The sequence below is a fragment of the Syngnathus scovelli genome, chromosome 17 (assembly GCF_024217435.2).
Source record: "Syngnathus scovelli strain Florida chromosome 17, RoL_Ssco_1.2, whole genome shotgun sequence".
NCBI lineage: Eukaryota > Metazoa > Chordata > Actinopteri > Syngnathiformes > Syngnathidae > Syngnathus > Syngnathus scovelli.
In genome coordinates, this window is record NC_090863.1 from 9,874,038 (window position 1) to 9,892,643 (window position 18,606).

Below are 18,606 nucleotides of genomic sequence, written 5' to 3' on the forward strand. Positions count from 1 at the left end.
TTTTGCATTCTCCAGAACATTTGAGATCTTTTCACAATTGAAAGCAAATTCACGCAATACAATGTATACAATGACCATAGTGCAGTATTTGACATCAACGCAATAGAGAAATCTAAATCCAGTCCTGAATGGGTTAACAATTGGGGGTTCCATTTATTGTTCTTATTTGTTCTCAACAGAGGCCGAATATTTTCAATCGGAATAATTAATTGACATCTACAGTCACAAATCAAATCTAAATTGTGGCTCCCTGTATTTAACTCATTTCTGAGAAATACAGACAAGCTTCGTTCTAATCAGTTGTAAAAATGGTCTACTTTATAACGATTTCAAATGTGACTATTTCTAATTGGCACATTTCATGAATCGACAACATACAAAGCAAAAAAAACACATGAAGTTCACCCAAATTGCCCATTCAAAGTCGCTACATATTACGCACACAAAATAAATCACAACTTTTCAGTGCTTGAAACGTACACAATGAATGGACAAGAGCCCTTTTTACATCTTTTCTCAAATCACACACATTCTCTTAACACATACACATATATAGTATATAATATATACTATATCAAATACATACAAATGATATGAACCAGTTTACAATACTGACAAACTAAAGCCAATGTCGTTGCTACCACAACACCAACTAATTTGGTTTGAATCAAACCAACTCACTTTAAATTAAAAGTTTAAAAGCGACAACTGTTGTGCGGGTCTGAACACAGGACATATTCCGTCGTTGTTAAATGATAGTACTACCAATCTTTATGTTTGTAGTTTCCGTCAAACTATTACTTTATCTGTTCCTTTCAATACAATATTATGCAAACAAAACATAATTCCACAGGCAACACTTTCAATAAAAAAATCACTAAGTTGACAATGCAATAATTAATTAAATAGAAAGCACGTGGCACTTGCTACCTCCATGTGTCATGGAATCATAATGAATTGAAGTTTGCGTTCGTAATCTTACCGTTTACACACTAGATAGATGGTTCAACATCTACGGAATGGCGTTGAGATGATGCACTGACCTCAATTTGTCAGTTTTCCTAATTTCCAGTCTCTGCCACGGATAAGACTTGCAATGTCCAACAACATTGCCCATGGATTTGTTTGTCCTCACATTGGTCTTCCATGGTTTTCCTTCCATCGGAACCGCTTGGCACTAAGAGTAGATGGTGATGACCTCCCGACCACCTCCACGAACCAGTAGGACACGATCCAGTCCTTCCATGAGCACTTCTAGAAACTCCATATCTTGTGGACAGTCTCTTAAGGAATACCGCAGTGACAATTATGATGTCCCCTTCACTGCAGGCACAATAATATAAATACCGTAATTTCCGGACTATAAGCCGTGACTTTTTTCCAAAATTTTGAACCCTGCGGCTTATAGTCAGGTGCGGCTTATATAAGATTTTTTGGGTGATTTTTGTGATGATTTGATCACTTTTATACACTCGTAAAAAGGCTGTGGACCACTGTCGTGCGGTATCTTGAAAAAAAAACAAAAAAAACCAGCATTTAAATTCAATTCTTCTGACATTTTGCTCACCAAAAACAAGTTGTAATGAATGTGAACTTTTAATGCATTTTATTCAGAACGTTACTTTGAACCCTGAGGCTTAAATGGCGGCGCGGCGTATTTATGGATTTTTACAGCTTTCTGTGTACTGTGTTTCTTTGTAAAAAACTCATGTGCACGTGCGGCTTATAGTCCGGTGCGGCTTATGTAAGAAAAAAACAAAAATATCCCTGAATTTTAGCTGGTGCGGCTTATAGTCCGGTGCGGCTTATAGTCCGGAAATTACGGTAATAAATATAAAGAAAAAGGATACAGTTCTCATCCCCTTTTTTATTCTTCGGCGGGCCTGGCATGTTTAGCAAGACCAGCTGTGAATCCTGCGATTTCTTAACCACCACTTCATTCAGTTTGACAGCTGTGTGCATCCTTCTCACGTTGGACTGGTTGCTAGATTACAAAACGAACAGTATCAGAGACGTTGGTACGTGTGACAATATCAGGCGAGAGTCTTACGTTATATCTAAGAAGTCAAATAAGGCAAATACCCTCTTTGGAAAACTTAGGAGAATCATGCTGATAAAATCAGATGGAATGAGGGATTTTAACATGTCATTATTTCACCCATTGCGATTGCATTTTGACAGGAAGATTATCATGCACATGCATTTACTAGAGTACAGCCGTCATGCGCATGTCAGTTAAGCAAAGTTGAATGCAAAACCACTTACAGATTCTCCCACTCACTGAAGAGGGGGGGGGGGGACGCGGGGGTGGAGGTAGGAAGACAACATTAATGAAGGAAGGCGGTAAAATGCTTGATCTAAATTGTCAGACAACATACTAATGAAGTTAGATTCTATCGACACAAATGGACTTAATGTAAAACTATTGATGGAGGCTACATTTGTCAAATGTGTGAATTATAACAATGTTAAAAAAAACGATGTAATACAAATATTAAACGTGAATTTGTCTGGCAGCGTACTTACGGTTTCATGTTAAACATATCTTTTACAACCATTCCTTCCCTCTGTTTATTTCTCTCATTAATGAGTTTGTCCTTAGTCCAGGTCATGTGGACACGATCAGGTTTGTCCGTTGAAGCTTTGTCTTCTTTTGTAAAATGAGACGCTGTATTCCGATCATGGATCAGTTGGGCCTTAAAAATATATATATATATATTAGTGTGCATGTCGCAAGCTATTTTTACTTTGATATTTTGCACAGGTCAGTGTACCTCTCTCTCCCGTTCGGTGCGGGACAACTGCATTTGTTTCAGCATTTGAGATCTCTGCTCCATCACCAGTGTCTTCTCATAGGTGAAAGCTGAGATGTCACTGTCGTGCTGGGACGAAATTTTATTAAAGTGACAGTGTGCATATTTTTCGCCATCTAGTGGTGATTTACAAAAATGCAACGGCCTCAGTTCATAGTGTGTGCAATTTCAAGCGAGCAAGATGTCATCACAAGTGATATTACTGAAATTAATAGTGGCATTTTAAAATGAATGTACATTTTTAAAAAACATCAAAACATTTTACACACTGTCCCTTTAACAGATGAGACCATCACAATGACTGAAATATCACTCACCATCTCAACTACCTCTACCACTGCATCCAGACGTAACTGATACAGGAACATCTGGAGATCTTTCTTCATCTGGATTGAATTGTCATCCATCTGTGCCACCGTGAATATGCGCATTTTACACTTCCTCCACACCTAGCGTAGGAGACATGCTGGTTAATTTCAGTTGTGAGCTACGATATACATATAAAGACTATATACTATAAGGAAAAATGCAAACCTTGTGCTGATTGATCAAAAATGGCAGCAGCATAAGCAGTCCACCATCATGGACAATCCACCAAACATCAATGGTACCTTCCTTGAGTCGCTCCTGGTTTTCTGGAAAGTGGTCGATGTTCTTAGCAACCAGCAGAGCCTGCTGGGCCTCTGTTGTCTCCCTCACGGTCTCTGAAGTTAAAGATAAAGTTTAAATGATTGAGCAGAAAAGAAAAGTTACTTTCAAGCTCACCGATAAAGTTCCTCCTTGCGGAGGAGTCTCGAGCCTGTTTCCAGCCTGCTGGCCAAGCCATCAAAACCGCATTGTGCTTCATTCCTCCCAGTCCTGCTGACTGAATGAGCAGAGAAAAACCATCGCGCAGGTTGGAGGACACGACTACATGGGAGAAACCTTTAGTCCGTTCTGCGGCCATGACGGCTTTCAGGTTCTGCAGGTTGGAAATGGAAAGGTTGTAAATTGAATTGTTTCAACCCATCCAAAAAAAACATAAAAAACAATGACCAATTTAAAACAAGGGTTAATTCTAATCATTTATAAAACGTGGATTTATTTGCTTGAGTTCACTTTTGAGCTAGATTTCAGCAGGCAGATAAGATGTATCAGAATGATGATTGTGCAATCCTTGTTGCTAAGGTGTGATTGACCCAGAACCATCTCTTATGTTTTGTCTACATGCATTCATTAATTTGGGCTGTGCATCGCTGCACAGCGGAGAATCAACAGGCTGGAATGCAGGATCACACTGCACCCTGCCAATGGGTCAAAACCCATCAAATAGTCAAACCTGCTCTCCGGTCTTGGCATCAGTCCCTCGTGTCATGTAGGTTCCCTCCAGAACAGAACAGACGATGGTGAGCCCTTTTCCTGCTTTGAGCTGTGTGGTGAAAGACAGGAGGCGCGGATGTTTCACCGACAGCTGCGAGTCCAACTTGCACAACACTAATAGCTGGGGCCTGAGGGCATGAAAGAAAAAAAAAAAAGAATGTTTATTAAAACAAGCTTATTGATCATTCACTAGAAGTACAGCATATTTTTGATTGCATTGCTCAGATGATAGTTTTGTGCATTGTACTACTGGTATGTCGTTATTTACATTACCGTATTTTCCGCACTATAAGGTGCACCTAAAAAACCTCCAATTTTCTCAAAAGCCGACAGTGCACCTTATAATCCGGTGCGCCTTATATATGGACCAATATGGACTCGTGGATGAGGACTAATTTATTAAAGTAAGCTTTACGTGTTTATTTTGTGTGTTGTGTGATATTAACGTTTAAGCAACGTTGAGTTATTGATATATTGTTATTGTTTTCACTATTTCGAGTGTTACTATATTGTGATTGCATTAACGTTTGAGCAACGTCGAGTTATTTATTCTATGCGCCTTATAATCCGGTGCGCCTTATAGTGCGGAAAATACGGCACTATAATAAAAGAAAAAGTCTTCAATGACCCTAAAAATATGGGTGCTGTTACTGTATATTTATTGTTTCAATACTATTGATGACTTATCTGATTACAAAATGATAGTGGTGGTATTAACCGATGGTTGTCAGGTTAGTCGCTACAATACAAAACAAAGAACTCACCTCCAGTTTTTGGTATGTGGTGGTGATTCCTCAAGATGAGTTAGGGCAAAACGTGCTGCATTTAAAGACAAACCTCGTAGACCATCTCCCCACTCCTTCTCTGCCCTGGGCACAAATTGGTTCATGTCAAGGACAGGAACTTTTTTTTTAAGAGGTCAACCTAACCTGAACTCACCCTCTGTACTCAATGTACTTGTAGATGCAACCGGCTATCACCATGGCAACCAGGGCATAGTACCAGGAGGAGATAAACATGAGAGACAAACACAGACTCATTCCTAAGAAAGACAAAGTCCTGGAGGACAGAGGGAAAAACAAAAACAGTATTTACTTTTTTCTTTTTTTACACATTCCAGAGTTTGACATTATAATTAAGTCATTTGTATATCACAAGGACTAAGTGGAGAAGTTACGAAATCTGCTCACCAGTGATAGAATTTGAAGCGAGGCCTCCAGTTGGGTGTTCGGAGCAAAGTCTGGACAGCACAGGCAAGGTTTACAAACAGATAGCACATAAGAAAGAACCTGTGGATATGCAGTGAAACAATAAGAAAGAGATATAATAAAAAAAAAAAAAGTCTGTCATTGACATTTAACAATTTAAGTTTGAGCCATACAGCCATTTTCTCACTGTAATAATGCTCCGTTTTGAATGCCACAACTTGAGTAATCTATTCGGCACTGTAGCGTGATTATCTAATTAAAGATTTGATGTATTTGATCTCAATGTGTCTATAAAAATATTGCACGAACATTGAGAGAATGGGAGCCACGGCATCCAACGAGGCAATGAGTATTCCTATTTCACAGATTCCAACAGTCAGCAACAGAGCCCAAGTGGGTTCGCCATTAGATTTGCCGTGACCAAATATCTGAGAAAGACACACAAAAAAAAAGAGAATATTCATGAGATACTCTTCTTGAATATAAAAATATAAGCAGGATTTTTTAATTCTCATAGCGATAATTTAGGAGAACTTGATGTGGGATACACCTTGGACTAGCCGCCAGCCAATGGTATCTATTCAAACGGACAGCGCTGACCTGCAAGAATGGTACGATCCCATCACGAGCGATGGCCTGAAGTAGCCGGGGGGCTCCAGTTAGACTTTGAAGCCCAGCCCCACAACAGGAAAAAAATGATCCAATCACAATAACCCAAGGTGATGGCCAAGCCAGGATTCCAATTACTGGGTTTTTCTTGACTGAGTCGCCAAACCTGAAACAAACACAGTTGAGGTTATGAATTTAAAGTTGTCGGCCGGGATGTAGATAGTTATAGTTTGAATGTACATGTTGTAAATCTAATATTAAACAGGTCGTAAGGAACTACTTACTTGTCCCTCAGCACCACTCCCTCTATACATGCACCAAAAAATAGCACACAGGAAATGTCTGATGATGAAATTAAGATAAATATCTTGACAATACAAAATATATGCTGTACATTATCCTTGTCAGATTCAGCCGGAAATATCTTTGGCATGATAATATAAATTCAATTCAATTCTTTCCGGACTCTCGCCTGACCATATGACTATTCGCGTGACTATTATGATGATTTAAAAAAAAAATAATGTCTAGGCTTGAAATTTTGATTTATAAGGATACATAAGAAAGACGTGGTGACAATAGCCATTATCGTTCCAATCGGTATTGACCTCTGGGCATCTCTGAGATCACCAGATCTGTTTGAGCCAGCCATTATACCTGAAATCAAGACAAAAATCAAAATATTTAATTGCATGTAATGGAACATATTTTATGTAAGGGCTTTTCTTGCAATATCACAGTAGTCACCTGTAACTGAAGGGAAATATATTCCCACCAGCAGCGTGAAGTAGGTGGCAATGTCATTGAAGACGTAGGGTTTGTAAATATCTCCGGATGTGTCTTGAGCTGGTACAGAATCCTGATTTTTCTTTTCTAAAACCATATGGGCTGGACCATAGTCACCCCATAGATTGTCTGATTCACAACAAGACAACCATTATTGAAAATCTACTGGGAATTAAAGAATTGAAACTGGATAATTCTCACCTTTCAGAACCCCGCTCAAGATCCCGGGAATAGCCGGAATCTCTGTAACATTATTTAAACTGAAATAATCATCACAGGTGGCGTTGAGATGTTCACTGTTACAGAAAAGTTTCCAGAGATCGGTGGTCAAAGTCTGGTTGTCCACTATCATAGTCTTTGCACACACTTCAAACTTGTCGTTCTTCAGAGAACGGTTTCCCAGAAGACACACACTAAACCATAAACAACAGACACAAACCACTAGTTAGACATTGGACTGTGACACAGATGCACAATAAACAGCTAACTTGATTTTGGTTACTCATAGCTACGCACGTGTTGACATTGCGACGCTGCTACTATTTGTTAGCTTATCTATGGCGTTTCCATATTATGTGTTAGCATTAAACTTGCCGACTTTGTGGCTGTTTTAACCCTTTGATGGACAACATGGGTCTAAAAAACCCCGGCTGAGTTTATATTTTATATATCTTTGCAATAAATTAATTCCACTGGTTGGTACTCCAGGAATTCCTCAATTAACTACTTTTTTCCCAAATTTTGAACCCTGCGGCTTATAGTCAGGTGCGGCTTATATAAGATATTTTTCGTGATTTTTGTGATGACTTGATCACTTTTATACACTCGTAAAAAGGCTGTGGACCACTATTGTGCGGTATCTTGAAGAAAAAAAAACAACAACAAAAATACTATTTTAAAACACTACTATGGCTGCTGCTTATTCTGGCTGTGTTGTTTGTGACTATTATGAGCTTTAGTAGGAATGCACACTAGGTTACCTGCGTCAAAGGGCTCTAAACCCTTTCTCTTACTCTGCCATGTGACTCAGAGATTACACAAAGCAGTGGCACGGTTTGGACCATCTGCATTGTATTGAAACCCAATCAATCAGCATTTAAATTCAATTCTTCTGACATTTTGCTCACCAAAAACAAGTTGTAATGAATGTGAACTTTTAATGCATTTTATTCAGAAGGTTACTTTGAACCCTGAGGCTTAAATGGCGGCGCGGCGTATTTAGGGATTTTTACGGCTTTCTGTGTACTGTCTTTCTTTGTAAAAAACTCATGTGCACGTGCGGCTTATAGTCCGGTGCGGCTTATGTAAGAAAAAAAACTGAAATATCCCTGAATTTTAGCTGGTGCGCCTTATAGTCCGGTGCGGCTTTAGTCCGGAAATTACGGTAGTTATTTTTGCTTTTAAGTTCGTTAGACAGTAAACGTCAAGTGGGTGTGGCAATAAATTGAAAAGACTGTTTTTGAAGAATCGTTCACTATCTGCTATTACTTACGTAAACTCCGGCGGCTCAATGGCCGACTTGATGACTCCTGCATAGGTGGCCAGGATGGAGAGCATGACGCAAGCCAAAAACACCAGAGCCAGTTTGTTCACATACCTGCGCACAAGAGTGCAAAATATGAGAGTCTAATATGTCCACATGGTTTGCACCATTGCGGATACATACTTAACCCCAACAAACACAATAAGTGCCATCAGAAGCAGGCAACAAGTTCCGTAGACACGCATATTGTTGAGGGCAGCTGTTCCTTCACTTTCTATACTTGTAGCCTCAAACAGTGTTGCTGTCGGAACAATATATGTCTGGCAATGGAGAGTATGGATGAGTTAAACAGTCCTTGCAAGCATCACTGTTGCCACATACCAGCAGAATCTCAATGGTGCCGAGTATGTACAAGGATCCGGCAAAGGTGGTCCCGAGGTAGAAACAGAGACCAACTGCTCCACCAAACTCTGGTCCCAGTGATCTGGAGATCATGTAGTAGGAGCCGCCCGCTTTAGAGAAACTTTATCCTGGTTAGATTTCAGCAAACTCAAAAGACTTTGTTTTGCATTGCGACAGTCAGGTTGAAGAAAAAAAACATTTGAATATTTTGGATAGGAAATTTTGGATAACAAATATCACGAAAACCACACTGATCGAATGGCTAAAAATTATAATACAGTGGAACCTTGGATTTCATATGCCCTAGTTTTTTAGACTTTTTTTTTTTTATTATTGCTCAATTTTTATACCAAAACCACATGATTTGGACATTAATTTCCTAGAAGTAGTGCCAAAATGAAGAATCCCGTGTGTGTATAAAAATATAAACTATAAACATAATTTAATTATCACTGTATGCATTGTGATGTCATTCTTTTAACATTATATTAGGAAATAAAAATTTGTTACAGCAATTTTGGTAAAATTCGATAAAAACTGTCATTTACCTGGTACAACACCATTTGTTGCTATGGCGCTCATCGATATAGCTGTGAGCAATGTCTGCAGAGAAAAAAAAAAACAGTTAGGTTGACTGGGAATATTTTCATGACGTCAATTTTGCCGTAGGCTTCCTTTTTATTTGTATTTACGCTTTGTTACAGTGGGGCTTTTTGTGCCCTATTAATTCAGTTGAGTGCGTCAAAAGAAGCAGTGTGAGTATTTAAACTTGGACCTGCAAGTATTACGAAACAGCAGATGGCTCACAAAATCCAATATAGTGCTTTCATCTCCGACACTTGGAAATTGGATTCTATTTTCAAAGCTATTTGTAATGCATTTTAATTTTATTCACTTTTATTATACTTGTTACATAACGGTTGAAGCATATGAGTGGGTAAACATTGGAGGAGAGTGGAGTGCAAATTATTCACATCACATGAGTATTGATGAACAATGATCTCCCTGTCTAGCTTCCTAGAGCTACTGACATACTTACTGAAGTAAATCAAAACAATACAATGCTTTTTCTCTTGAACCCTTAAAACTTCAATTGAATTCCCTAAATAAATCAATGAAAATATCAATCATCGTTGAACATTTCAATTTCTTGACAACGCATACTACTTGTCCGAATTGTTTCTAAGTTTTAAATTACTCACGCAAATGCAACACATGGACACAATGGCCAAGGATCCGAGGATTCCTGCTGTTCCGACCATCCAGGTGAGACGCAAGAAAAGGATCACACCCAGAATGTTTTGCATGCAGGGCAGGTACACCCCGATAAACGTTCCCATCTGGGGAACCTTGAAAAACGAGAGAAAGATGGACATTTCAGTACACATTTAGCTTTTTCCACCTTAGGTGTACTCTTCCTCTTCATCTGTTTAATGTACAGATTACTGTATATTGCATCCATTTTTTTTCAACATTCCGATGGAACCGCAGATTAATACGATACAGTAATCGACAAGATAGCTTATACTTCCAGGTATTTAAAGATATAAAAAAAAAAAAATAATGGCACAACATGCCCATGTTCTATTTCAGTCACTTTCATAGACCGACCGTCTCAAGAACCTAAAAAAGGCAGCGAGAAGGTCGCCAAAATAAATGCTACACCAGAAAATTAATAGCAATTTTTTTATTTGCCAAAAAGTGCAGATGCCAGCCCCCAAAATTGTCTGAGAAAAATGTTATTAACTGAGAAGACAAAATTTACTCTTAACAAATTAAGCTTCACACTGTCGTGTACACGGGAGAAGCGGCTCACTCCACTTCAATGATGTCAACAACAAAATGATCACAGCAAATAATGATGAATTACTTCAATGAAGACACATTCAAGTATTAGTGACCTCCCTGTGAATTACCACGTTGAACAGGAGTGAGGAATTTCAAACTGAATCCTGCTTTATAACACTGACAAGTCAGACATAATTCAAGCATTCAACCACCGAACCAAGTTTTCTGCTTAGGAATGCGAGAAAACGAGTAGATTTTAATTAAGAAATATAATATAATGTACTTTACAACAAAGTTATGTTATTCATTTTTGAATTAATTGTTAGATTAATAGGTTATCAAAATTTCATTTAGTCACAGAACAATACCTAAATGTAGCAATAATAATAATAATTATTATTATTATTACTATTATAATAATTACTATTAAAATATTAAAATTAATAAAATAATTACTATTATTACTATTACGCTTTTGATTAGCTTGGATTTTAGCGAACCGATTCAAAACATCCCCGCAGTGCCAGCGCAACCCTTGAGGCGAGAGCTAGCCGGACTAAGCGACGAAATAATAATAATTATTATTATTATTATTATTATGATAATAATAATAATGATTATTATTATTATGAAAAAAAATGCTATTTAAAAAATGCATTACTGGTCATGTGTGGTGGTTTTTGGACACACCACAACAGGATGTAATCAAAATATATGTACATTGGGGTCAAAGTGCAAACCGATTTGTATCATTGCATGAACCCTTTGCATTTCAATATCACCGAAGAGGCAACATAAAAGCGGCAGTATGCGTCAAATGCGGAAACACCTCTCGCTCCTGAATAAAAACCAACATGTTGTACATACCATTTTTTGAGTCGTCATAATAATGCTGTTCTGCACTTTCTCCATGGCTTTGAGTTGTTTGTCAACATGCTGTAAAGGCCCCGATGTAGACTTCCAAAAGTCCCACATCTCTTCTTTTGCGGTTAAGCTCTCGCTTTACTTCCTTCCCTGCAGTCGGTTTGCATTGCTCTGTCCTATTTTTGAGTACCGAGCCTAAGATCTCAAGACTAGCAAAGAAAAAGCAATGCTGTCACTCAGGAGGAGGGATTTAGCAAGACCACTTAAGGCCAATTCACAAAGTAGCTCTTCCCTTTTCAGTGTTCTTTCTTCTAGCCACTCCAGATAATTCACACAGATGCTATTTAGAAAAAATGTAAAGAATAAAAAAATAAAATAAAAATGTATTTACAATGATCCCAATTTTACCTCAACTTGCATTTACGCACGTCACATACAATTTACTGAATAAAAAGAAAATGTTACCAGTTAGTTAGACGAGGAAAAAGGAATGGAAGAGATTTGATCTGCACTACAAAGTAGGTCGCTGACAAAAATGTGTTTGTCTAATTTCCAGTATGCCCCCAAAACCATTTTGACATTTGATTAATTATTTATTTTATATAGACAACTACTTGTATTTGATCAGATGTGCTGCTGTTTCTTCTCATATTACAAAGAAACAAATTCAACAAATGGGCGTAAGTAAGATCTAAACTAAATAGGATCAAATTTTCAAAGGAAGATCATTCTTTAAGAAACCCGAGTGACCTGCTATCAAACTGAACTAAGGAAGCAACTTTTCCATTGCAAGTTATCAAGGTGGATTAAGAAAGTTCATACCATGGTGGCGACCCTCCTAACTCCATCTTCAGCCTCCTCATGCTCCCAAACACCTTGGGTGAGGTTGGTGTAGTTGGCTAGCTTGTTTAGAAGAGATGACACCATAGGGTTGCGGTCCATTTCTTCCTATAAAGGAGAATAGAACAAAATGGATATTAGAAACCATTTTGCTGTTTATTTTTTTACTACAAATATCTGGAACCAAATGAGCCCCCAGTGATAGTGGAAGCATATTAGCAGACATCTTCAACATAATTAATTTGTCTTAAACATGGAATCGCACATGCGGAAATAACATATTTGTTAAGCCTTACCTCAAATAAGGCCATGTTTTTGCCATCATACTGTTCGATGTCATGGTCTGAGTTGATGAATGGGTGTGACTCCCTTTGGACGTCATCGCCTAAAGGGAGTTATTAAAAAAAAAAAAAAAGAAAAATAAAATAATACAAAAAATAATAATAATAATAATAAAAAAACACAATAGATGCAAATTAATGGAACGGTATGTGCAGATAAAAAAAAATAAAAAAATCTGGTACCTTGAGATACGAATTTAATTTGTTCCGTGACCACACTCGCATATCGTACCTCAAATCATCTTTCCCCAGTGAATTAAAATTGAAATGCAATCAAACAAGCCTCTTCTAAAAATACACCACCTTAAGAAATACTGCTCTTATTCCAAACATTTGCATTAATTTACATTATCTGATACGTTTCCACATTGTAACAGAATAGTTATTCAACTGTGGGGGGGTGAAAAAAAAAACCATCCAAAGGCCAGACAAATGTTGCAGTGGGCATGACTGTTGTTATGTCAGATGTTTGTTACGGTACATTATCACACTAAATTGCACTGTTGTCTCCAGATCATGAAATGCCTTGCAGAAACCATTGCCCTTCATTAGGCCACAGTAGAGGATGCAACTGCTTGTCAGAATAACTGTCCAGCCTGTGTGCACTACTTTGCAGAACATTTAAATCCCATGGAGGGTTAGTTATTGATCGGAACAACTTTTTTTTCCGGTCCGAAATTGTGGAAGATACATATTCAAGTGCAAGGTGGTTAGCATACTCCTTCCTCATAATCAAGAGGTCCCACATTCCAGGTATGAAATCCTCTTCGGTGGGGTTTGCATGCTCTCTCCTCATGCTTGCATGTTTTTCTGCGTTAAGTTATCTCTGGTCTATGCGTGCCCTGATATTAAGTAGTCCTGACTGGTCTAGCTCAATTGTGACCCTAATCTCACCTATATATAAATTAACAAGGGAGGATGGAATTTACATATAACAAAATGTAGCTTTTTGGTTACTTCTATTGTGTAATGACATTGGGACCTCCTAAGTTGCATAAAAATGACCTTTCTCTTGAATTTTTTTTCAAAAGTGGCACAGTCGTCACACCGCCATCATGCTTGAAGTCATGTGCTCGAAGATCTCGGGAGACTGCAACAGATCTAGTGAAACCTAGGGTGATATTTTCTAGCGCAATGCGCAGGTCTAACTGCGCATGGGTTGAGTTTTCGTTCTGGTATTTTCTTAGATGGGCATGCTTAGAAATGGCTTGCAAGACTGGCAAAGAGTTGAATGTACATTTTAATACAACCGGATTGTTTCACATCCTGGTCAAAGTAGCCGGTAATGGAAAATGCACATACAGGTATGTTGTTGTTTATATATTTTTATGACATCCTGTCCAATCAGCATTGTGGGCTTGAGCTCTTTTGTTGTGCTAAATGTGCTGATTATAAAGTCATGAGGGCACACTTTTGGGTTGTTTTTGTTTGAAACATTTCTATGATATGACACAATGACTCATGATCAGTGATAATGTAAGTGATAATGAAAATTCTTTACTATACTAGTTTACTTTTTTTTTTTTATTATTATAATTGATTTTCGTTTTTCAGTCCATTTCTGAAACTACTTTCACTAATAACCAACTTATTTCAACACAATCAACAAGGTAAACGTTTAAATTCAAACAAGTCACCTAAGAAAAATTTCAATGAGTTTGTTAAATTGTGGAGCGGATTTTTGAATGTCATCCATATGTTAACTTGCAGCGTTAACTTATTACGCACAGTTCAATAGTTCATTTGCATGGCCAGCAGGTTTAAGCAAGTTGAACCTGACGCATTTAAAACGTCAGCATGCCTGTCACAACATGAAGTTATTGCTGTATGATTGTTTGTCTAAGAACACTTTTGCTGAGGCAATAACACACAAATGCATGCAGCCCTACCTGACTGGGATCCGTCTGAATTATTTTCCTTATCTTCATCCCGAAAAATATTATTGAGGCTGACAGGTTTGTCAGCTCCAGTTGCTTGATTACTGTTGCCCTCTTCATCATTCACTGGCACCACAGTGAAGTTGGTGGGCATCTTGTCACCACAGTTTCCTGTAGAATGTAAAAAGTCGTGTTAAAGAAACTTGGAGATACAAAACGATCTACACATAACCACGTGACGTCTGTTGTTTTGGTTCGTGTGATCTAATTTCCACAAATATGTCAGCGTCTTCCTGCACGTGAGATAAGCCCAAATATATCTGTTTCTCTCTTCTTTTGTTGTTTTCCCTCCCTTTCTTCCCCATGTGACACTGTTTAACATACGAACAGCGCAGTCTGCAAACAATCCTGCAGCTCCTCCCCCGCCCTCTGTCATACTTCTTGCACTCTCACCTTGGTTGAAATTCCAAAAGGTAGACAAAAAAAATTCTTATGGAGGAAAAAAAACAACATCAAAAGTCACGGAAAGATATGCCTCCAAAACTGCAATAACTTAACACTTACATGAAAGTTTGAAAATATAACCGCCAAGTATCTGCGTTTCTTGTGGCTTTTGGGTTTTGTTTCTAGTTCTTCTCAGACTGGGAGCGTCTGCTTCGGATTTCCTACTTGTCAAAAAATGGGTGTTACCTTTCCCACAGTGCATTATGGGTAGAGCTGAGGTGTTACACTTCTGGGCAGAGTGGTAACACACCCTCGCATAGGATATCAAATTTTAAAAAAAAAGAAAAAACACATCTTGAACCATAGTGCAATAGCCAGCCATTAATGAAGAAGCAGTAGGGATTTAATTATTTTTATAACAATAGTTTCCAGGCCTGGGATAACTAGTAATGCAGCAAAAACAGTGATGACCTTTTAAATCTTATTAATTTGTAAAAATATGTATTTGTTTCAGAGACTGCTTGCCAAAGTATACCGGTTAAAAATAAGTCCTAATTTTACACTAACAGTAAAAGGTGTTTTTTTTCCCCCTCTTCTATTACTCCCTTACAGTGTGATCATTGAATGATGCAAGGTCAACTTCTTTATCTTAATGTTACACAATTCAAATGACCTAATGACTCCTAATGACACATTTTGTTGTGAGTGCTGCATGTATTCATGGGAATAAAACAGCTCAGCAAGCCATTTTCTAACTGCTTGTTCTCTTTTGCAGATGAGTTTGAGCCAGTCTATTCCAACTGGCAAGAGTCAGGGTACACCCAAGACTGCACGGCGAACATGCATGTGTTTGGAATGTAGGAGGAAAACAGAGAAAATAGGGAGAAGATGCAAACTCCAAGATTTGAGCCGAAATTCAAATTCAGAAACGATAAGTCAGGCATAATAACCACTTGTACTGCCTTTAGGAGATAAATTAAATAATAATTGTCAGAAACATCTTCATTTGCGCTCTCATGACCCGAAACTTGATTTGTGCTTTGAATTATATGATCAAGATGAGGTAAACTTGCTGACGCCAACTATTTCATGGATAACTTTATGACCAGGGTGTCGCTGATGGTGTAATGATTTACTCACCTAACTTCTGAGAAAGTAGTGTGGTTTCATCCTACTCACATCGTGTATATCATTGTGAGCGGTTGTATAGTCTAGATGTGTTAAACTCGGGACAGCGCACCTTTTGTTAGAAAAAAAATAATTCAAGCATAAATGATTTTATTTTGCACCAAAAGAGGATAGACCTCTACAGGCTATTTACATCTGTATGTCTATTTTGTGAATCTCAGCTTCATTTGACATCATTTGGATGGGCAAATGATTCACAAAATTAGCTGGAAAATAAATTAACTCCAAATAATAAATCAATTTTATTCTTAAAAATGTTTTAATAATCAAAACTTTATTAATGTTTTAATTTAATGTTAAAAAATTTTTTTTTTCCATTTCCAATTTCGTGGACCACCTGCAACACCACTACCGACCACTAGAGGGCCGCGGACCACCGGTTGACAATCACGGCTTTAGACTACATCAAAAATGATACTGCAGTCTTCATTCCTCCTATGCAACGTCAGTAGATGGTGCTGTGGGTACATAAGGGATGCAACATGACTGCCAAACTGATCCACTCAGTCACTCTAAGGAAGGATTATTATTTTTAGCAAGTAACAGTGGGAAGGTGATTGCCCAAAAAGTTTCAGCAAATGCTCCCTGCCAGAATAATTAATAAAAAAAAGAGAAGTTCTGTGAAAACAATCACAAGTAATCAAATAGAATTGTATCAGGTACTGTAAAATAAAACTGTCAATCAAATTCATCGATGCAGGTCTCTGATTGTTTGCATGCACTTATTCTTGGCTGAATTACAAAAACTCAGTATGACATTCCGAAATAGACTGAATGGAGCTACAAAGACTTTTCCAACTCATACGTCTGAAGTGAAAATTAGAAAAAGTGTAAAGTCAAAATCCCTTTAGCAAACAGTAAAAAGGTCAGTGCTGACGCACACTGGGAACAGGCTGCCCTCCCTCAAGACCATCTTGTTAAGTGACCTAATTCTATTTGTAGAATTCTTACCTGTTTACAGACTCCTCTTCCAAAACCAGATAGCTGCACAAACACACAGTGGGGCTTCGGTTTGGCTAGTATCTTGTGTCATCAAACAGGATAAATTACAAATACCCTCACTGTGCTGTGCCACCGCAATATTATGGCAAGAACTTTTGTTTTTATGTTTATCTTTTTATATGTGTTTCACTCAGAATCCACCTAAAACTCAGAGTTGAGCTGTTCCACCACAGCCTTCGGTCCTTTGTCCGTCAATTCAGTTTATGCCTCAATAATAAGAACAATGAATCCCATGTTTTATACAATACACTGTAGTCTCCTAATTGGAGTTTATATTCAGCAGCGACTAAAGGGCACCAAAGGCTGCTTGGCCCAGAGTCTGCTTTCTATTTTTAGCAAATGTGGAAAATTCTGATGGCGATTCTACAATGAATGGGCCAAGAGGTGGAGGGTAAGGAGAGAGTTTGTGAAATTTATGAGTCTGTGGGATGAAGTGACCCTCTGCCACACTCTGCTGGCACCGGTGCTCTGTATGTGGTTACCAACAAAACAGCACTACAGGAGATTTGCCAACTCATGAATGGACGTTTCAAAAGGTACAAATATTAATGATAGTGTGCCGAGTTAACACATCATCTGTAATCAGTTTATGTAATTTGATGAATTACAATAAAGTACAAATATATCCACTCCTTAAAAAAAAAAGGGGAGCACTAATATAAAATTACATATCCCAGACCTTGACATTTCTGTTGAAAATCATTATTGATTTTTGCAGTGTATCTCATGGGTTAAGGCTGCATTAGCAAAGAACTTTAAGAAGTCCAAAAGACCTACAATTGGGCAAAACTGTGAATTAAATAAAAAAAAAAAACTGCAATAGAGGTTTTACAATAATCCTGACGTACATAAGGGACGTAGCTCTGTCAAAAGCGGCAGCCCCCGTTTATGGCAAGTGCATGGACAAACAATGTCTCTCTGTCTCTCTCTCTCTCTCTCTCTGTTTCTCTCTCATATATACGTATATATATAGTATATATAAAATAGGTATGCGTGTGTGGTCAAATGGACCATAAGAAAGTAAACTGAAATGGTTATAAATAAATTTAATCCGAGCGAAAACCAAGCTGTGGAAAATAATGACCATGTTTCACAAAGTAAACACAGCTGCTAACTGGGTAAAAAAAAAAACATTGTCCAAATCTATGGTACGAGTGGCCTGAACCACATGCTATACTACTCACGTAAAACACACACACACACAACCCGTGTGCATGGTGTGTGTCCACCCAAGAAGCCAGTTTAATAGCGTGAGATCGTACCGTAGTCATATTTAGAAAGTGCCTTACATGCCAGACACATGCAGAACTACGCATTCATCAACAAAAGTGCACACACACAAACGCCCTTTGGTGTGGCATGTCCAGCTGTGCTCGAATTTCGAAACATATCTCATCACCCCCCCCTAATTACTATGTTGCCCTGACACACACAATCAAAAAGGTTTTATAACTATAAGTGGCAACACAGGAGTGTGTTGTTAAACCGACACGAAATAACAGCCAGGACTATAAATTCAAATTCTATGAAAAGACCCTTTAGATTTCAATGCATTTAAATCTTGTGGGTTGAACGCTCCAGACCAGTAACTACCAATTTTTA

At 38.0% G+C, this 18,606-nt stretch overlaps 1 protein-coding gene across 2 annotated transcripts; it reads right to left on the bottom strand.

Annotated features, from left to right (window-relative positions):
- Nucleotides 1-129: 129 nt before the first annotated feature.
- LOC125984476 (solute carrier family 12 member 7) lies at nucleotides 130-14,524 on the bottom strand. 2 transcript variants are annotated; one of them, XM_049746362.2, is made up of 26 exons: nucleotides 14,383-14,524; nucleotides 12,449-12,537; nucleotides 12,135-12,260; nucleotides 9,863-10,009; nucleotides 9,209-9,263; nucleotides 8,640-8,770; nucleotides 8,442-8,578; nucleotides 8,268-8,372; nucleotides 6,977-7,188; nucleotides 6,737-6,904; nucleotides 6,548-6,646; nucleotides 6,274-6,331; nucleotides 5,981-6,155; nucleotides 5,690-5,808; nucleotides 5,363-5,461; nucleotides 5,112-5,231; nucleotides 4,937-5,041; nucleotides 4,132-4,300; nucleotides 3,579-3,774; nucleotides 3,348-3,517; nucleotides 3,131-3,262; nucleotides 2,775-2,882; nucleotides 2,527-2,696; nucleotides 2,266-2,280; nucleotides 1,851-1,984; nucleotides 130-1,269 (listed from the first exon to the last, which is right to left on the bottom strand). In XM_049746362.2, the coding sequence occupies exons 1-26, from the start codon at nucleotides 14,522-14,524 to the stop codon at nucleotides 1,178-1,180; spliced, it is 3,273 nt and encodes a 1,090-aa protein (XP_049602319.1). In that variant the 3' UTR covers nucleotides 130-1,177. The 2 variants fall into 2 exon arrangements, with proteins under 2 accessions (XP_049602319.1, XP_049602320.1); XM_049746363.2 differs by lacking the exon at nucleotides 2,266-2,280.
- Between the last annotated feature and the right edge of the window lie 4,082 nt (nucleotides 14,525-18,606).

Excerpts from the sequence above, each read along its gene's own strand:
- LOC125984476 (XM_049746362.2), bottom strand. The coding sequence starts at position 14,524 with ATGCCCACCAACTTCACTGTGGTGCCAGTGAATGATGAAGAGGGCAAC. Across the intron at positions 6,156-6,273 it reads GGAGTGGTGCTGAGGGACAA|GTTTGGCGACTCAGTCAAGA; the intron begins GTAAGTAGTTCC and ends TGTTTGTTTCAG. Across the intron at positions 3,775-4,131 it reads ATGCCAAGACCGGAGAGCAG|AACCTGAAAGCCGTCATGGC; the intron begins GTTTGACTATTT and ends TCCAACCTGCAG.